This window comes from Limulus polyphemus, unplaced genomic scaffold (genome assembly GCF_000517525.1).
Source record: "Limulus polyphemus unplaced genomic scaffold, Limulus_polyphemus-2.1.2 Scaffold8336, whole genome shotgun sequence".
NCBI lineage: Eukaryota > Metazoa > Arthropoda > Merostomata > Xiphosura > Limulidae > Limulus > Limulus polyphemus.
Window position 1 is genome coordinate 13,656 of NW_013673946.1, and position 5,129 is coordinate 18,784.

General features: G+C 29.1%; 1 protein-coding gene across 1 annotated transcript in view; it reads left to right on the forward strand.

Annotated features, from left to right (window-relative positions):
* The window catches only part of LOC106475274 (monocarboxylate transporter 12-like), a 10,211-nt gene extending 7,736 nt beyond the window's left edge, over positions 1 to 2,475 (forward strand). Inside the window, exon 4 of the mRNA XM_013935970.2 lies at positions 418 to 2,475. Coding sequence (XP_013791424.2) covers positions 418 to 575 — 158 coding nt within the window. The 3' untranslated portion in view covers positions 576 to 2,475. The remainder of the gene's footprint in view (positions 1 to 417) is intronic.
* The last annotated feature ends 2,654 nt before the right edge of the window (positions 2,476 to 5,129 follow it).

A 5,129-nucleotide genomic window follows, 5' to 3' on the forward strand; every position in this document is an offset into this window, starting at 1 on the left:
TACTTTCCAGACAGTTCTTTATAAAGAAATATTACTCTACTTGAAAATAGTACTTTCCAGACAGTTCTTTATAAAGAAATATTACTCTACTTGAAAATAGTACTTTCCAGACAGTTCTTTATAAAGAAATGTGATTCCACTTGAAAACAGTGCTTTCTAAAGATAGTAATATTAAAACTTGTCGTTATTACCGCAGACATTTGATGCTGAAGAATCAGCATGTAATTACGGATGGCCTGAAAAGTACAACCTAGGATGTTCTTAATCATAAAACCATGTAAAGAGGTAGTCATGGTAATACGAGGACCAACATTTCTGTTCAGTGCCCGTATTATAAAGCATTTGTTTTGTAATTGTCAAGGGGAAGATGTTACTGTTTTTTGTTTCGTGTATTTTCACTTTTTTCTCAACTGACAGGTAATCTCTACCATTATACCGGGGAATATTTGGCTGTTTTTGCCTTCTTCGGATCGACCATGCTCTTCGGTGCATTGATCACGTTACTGTTACCTCTGGCGGTGAAATACGATGAAAGGAGTGTCATCTTGAAAGGAAAAGAAAATAACTCAGTTTAATCCAAATTTCTTAATGTATAAATATAGCTTGATGTCTAAAGCCGGTTGTTTATCTTTAACATATATAGATCTAAATAGTTAACCGAAATTTTAAGGTGAATTATAATAGATCAGTCAGTAATGCTAGAAACTTTGCTTTATGATTATTAAGCGCCTGAATATCTTTTAGTGCTTATTTTTGTAAAAGATAAGTAATAAAACAGTTACTGAGTGTTTCTTGAAAAATAACACGATTTATAATATAACGTTTTACTTAAATATATATAAATAAAGCTCTGATCTCCGAGGCATTTAAAAGTGATGATAATTTTACAAAACTTCCAACTACAATTTTCAAGGAATGCAAAAGTTTATTTTTTCAATTTCTTGTCCTCAAAATCTTATATAAGATTTTATTGTTTTATATTTATCGGCAAATTTAACTGAAATGTAAATGAGAAAGTGACAAAATGCCAAAAGTTTATTTTTTCAATTTCTTGTCCTCAAAATCTTATATAAGATTTTATTGTTTTATATTTATCGGCAAATTTAACTGAAATGTAAATGAGAAAGTGACAAAATGCCAAAAGTTTATTTTTTTTAATTCAGCTGCTTCCCCCTTCTCTTATTGTGTAGTTTTTTTAAGATTACATTTAAGATTTTCTTGTTTTATATTGCTAGGCAGTTTTTAACTTAATTGAAACTACAAACAAAAAAGTAACTGCTGATATACAATTTCCAAAAGGATAACTGTGAACAAAGTAAACAATCTTATTCTCATACTGAACCCCTACATTCTGGGGGAAATTAAAATAACTATAAAAAGTTTCATGAAGTTATTTAAAAAAAAATCACATTATATCTTAAGAAAGAGGAAAACTACTGAGACTGTAAAAAGTTATTTTGAAGATTTATAAATAAAAAGTATATGTTTATGATTTTTTTCCCTGTTGATTATAGTGATGTTTGAATTACATGTTGCTAAGGTTGTTGAGATCATGTCTGAATTACATGTTACTACGATGGTTGAGATTATGTTTCAATTATATGTTGCTAAAGTGGTTGATTTCATCAAACTACTTTAAACTGTCCATTCGAATTGTTCTCTAAAAGGATTTAGCTAGGAAAAAACTTCATGTTGGGACCAATATTTCCAAACTGGGTTCGTTTTATGACCTGAATGTTTATTGCTGATTCAAACCTGTTCCTAGTGACGCCAGGAGATCAGAAATTAGTCACGATTATAGTTGAATGACAAAACAAAACTCCTAAAAGGTAATTTTATAATAAATATATTCAACTATTCAAATAATCAAATAATGATGACATTAATCTTAGTTTTCGTATGAAATGAGATATAACAAAGTCATCAGTCTACATACAGCTAGTTGTACATAATCTGATAAAGGTTATAGGATTGTGTATAGATATTTTGTTTGGAGCTGTATATTTTTACATGGAAAACTACTTTGGAGAACTTTTAGATCAAATGATAATAAGATGGAGATATTAAAACTTAACTTAATCAGTATTTTTAAATTATCTTTGAAGTAACTTGGTAATGAAATATTAGGAAATAAATTAACAAATGCATTTGTATCTTGAATAATATTCATCAGTTATATTTTAGAAGACTTATGAACATATTTTTTAGATACTAATTTTTTTCTAAAAATATGATTTAAATAAGTGTGTGCACCCAGTTTTACTGAAAACATTATAAGAATGATTGAACTGGTTTATTGTACTTAACTGAACTATTGATTATCTGTTAGGGTTGTATAAATGATTGTGAAGTGATTATTTTCTGAACTAGTTAAATGATGAAAAATGAACGTTGAAATAGCCCTTTGTTGCCTGTGTTATCTTGAGCTAGAATGCTATTTCACAAGAAATAAAAGTTAACTTGTGTGTTGTTAAAGTTGTTTTCACACGGAATTAATCAAGATCAAAAAATACTGTCATAACCAAAGAGAAAACGATTTTAAAAGTCAGAAAAACCTTGTCATATAAATATATAAACACTGTACGGAGGTTTAGGAACTGTAATTTACTGATACAAAATGAATCATCGTTTATTTCTATCGATCTACATTTTGAAGTGGAAACTAAAATGGCACTGGTCGTTTCTCTGTTACGTTGTACAAGTAGCAAACAGGAAAATAGTAACGTCATATCAGGAACATTCACAACGACAGGAGACACTAGCGACATGAATCACCGTAAAGAGGTGTTTTATAAACCTGTGAAACGGACGCACATAATTTCATCGTATACACTTGATATAAACGTAATTGACCGACAAAACTAATACAATGTCACTCAAAGACGACATCTTTATTAACTTGTAAAACAAATATTGCGCCTATTGCATAGCAAGTTAAAGGATTGTTAACTGGTGAAACTAATATAACGTTTATTGTATAACAAATAACAGAAGCATTCCTCACTCTTCAAACAAACATAATGTTTATGTATAACAAATTACCGAGGCATTGTTAACAGGTGAAACAAATATAACGTTTGTTGTATAACAAATCACGTGAAACACACATAACGTCTATTCCATAACACATCACAGAATATTGTTAACCAGTGAAACAAAGATAAGGTCTATGCATCACAAATCATAGAAGTATTGTTAATTGGTGAAACATACATGTCGTTTATTGCATAACAAATCACACAAGCATTGTTAAGTGGTGAAAAACAAACCAGTTTCCAATTGGTGAAACAACCATGCCGTTTATCGCATAACAAACCACAGATCCATTGTTAACAGTTGAAACAAACATAATTCTTATTGTATAACAAATCATAGAAGCATTGTTAACAGGTGAAAAAACATAATGTATATTGTATAACAATTCAAAGAAGCACTGTTAACTGGTGAAACAAATATAACGTACGTTGTATAAAAATTTAAAAGAAGCATTGTTAACTGGTGAAACAAATATAACATATCACAGAAGCATTGTTAACCCGTAAAACAAATATAACGTATTTTCTATAACATATTGCAGAAGCAGTGCTAATCAGTGAACCAAACATACCGTTAATTATATAAAACAAATCAGAAAAGTATTATTAACTGGTGAAACAAACATAACGTTTATTTTATAACATATCACAGAAGCATTGAAAACCGGTTTAAAAAAAAGAAACGTTTATTTTATAACAAATCAAAAAAGAATTGATAACAGGTGAAACAAACATAACGTTTATTCTAAAACAATTCACAGAAAAACTGTTAACTGATGAAGAAAACAACGTTTACAAAAAAAGCATTGTTAACTGCTACAAGAAACATAACGTTTATTGTGTAATAAACCACAGAGACATAGTTAACATCTGAAACAAAGATAACGTTTATTCCATAACAAACCACAGAAGCATTGTTAACCAGTGAAACAAACATAACATTTATTATATAACAATTCACAGAAGCATTGTTAACTGCTGAAAACGACATGATGTTTATTGTATAAAAATTACAAAAGTATTGTTAACTGGTAAAACAAACATAACGTTTATTCTATAACAAATGACAGAAGTATTGTTCAGTGGGAAAACAAACATAACGCTTATTGTATAAGAAATTACGGAGGCATTGTTAACTAGTGAAACATACATACCGTTTATTGTATAACAAATCACAAAAACATTATTAACTTGTTAGAAAAACAACGTTTATTCTATAACAAATGACAGAAGTATTGTTCAGTGGGAAAATAAATATAACGTCTATTGTATAACATATGGCAGAAGCAATGCTATCCGTTGAAAGAAACATAATGTTTATTGAACAGAAGCATTGTTATCTGGTTGAAAAAATAACGTTTATTGTATAACAAATTGCAAAAGCTTTGTTAACTGGTGAAAAAACATAATGTATATTGTATAACAATTTACAGAAGTACTGTTAACTGGTGAAAAAACATAAAGTTTATTCTATAACAAATCCCAGGAGCATTGTTAATTCAAGAAACAACCATAACGTATATTAGTGTTATAAAATGTGAAAAGACTGTTCCTAATGTTATATTACAAATAGAATTATAATCGTTCTTTTGGTGTTTGATATAGTTAGGTTAGCACCATAATTCTTGTATTCCCTAAATAGCTTATATAAATAGTGTTAATAAAATAGAGAAAGGGAAAAACAGAACGCGTAGAACAACAGCTAATTTAAAAAATGATAGCTTGCTGTAGAAAACACTCTAAACCATGTAGAAATCACGTAACTCGATACCTTCGTATATAAAGCACGTAAACGACGAAAAAATGACATCTAACTCTTAGTAAAACTCAAAATTATAGATACCAAAAGAAACCACGCTACATGATACTTAGATAGAGAAAGCATGTTAAAAGAGAGTAAGCTACGAATAACATGAAAAGCAATAAATATGACTAGAAAATGTTCAAAACGTGAAGAAACTGGAAGCGATATAAACACTTGGAAAATTAAATAAGCATAGATACTTTATAAAACGGCATGCAAACTGCACCAAGAGAGAGTTAGATGAAAGAAACACACATAAACGATAATTAACTGAAGAATACAAACTAAAT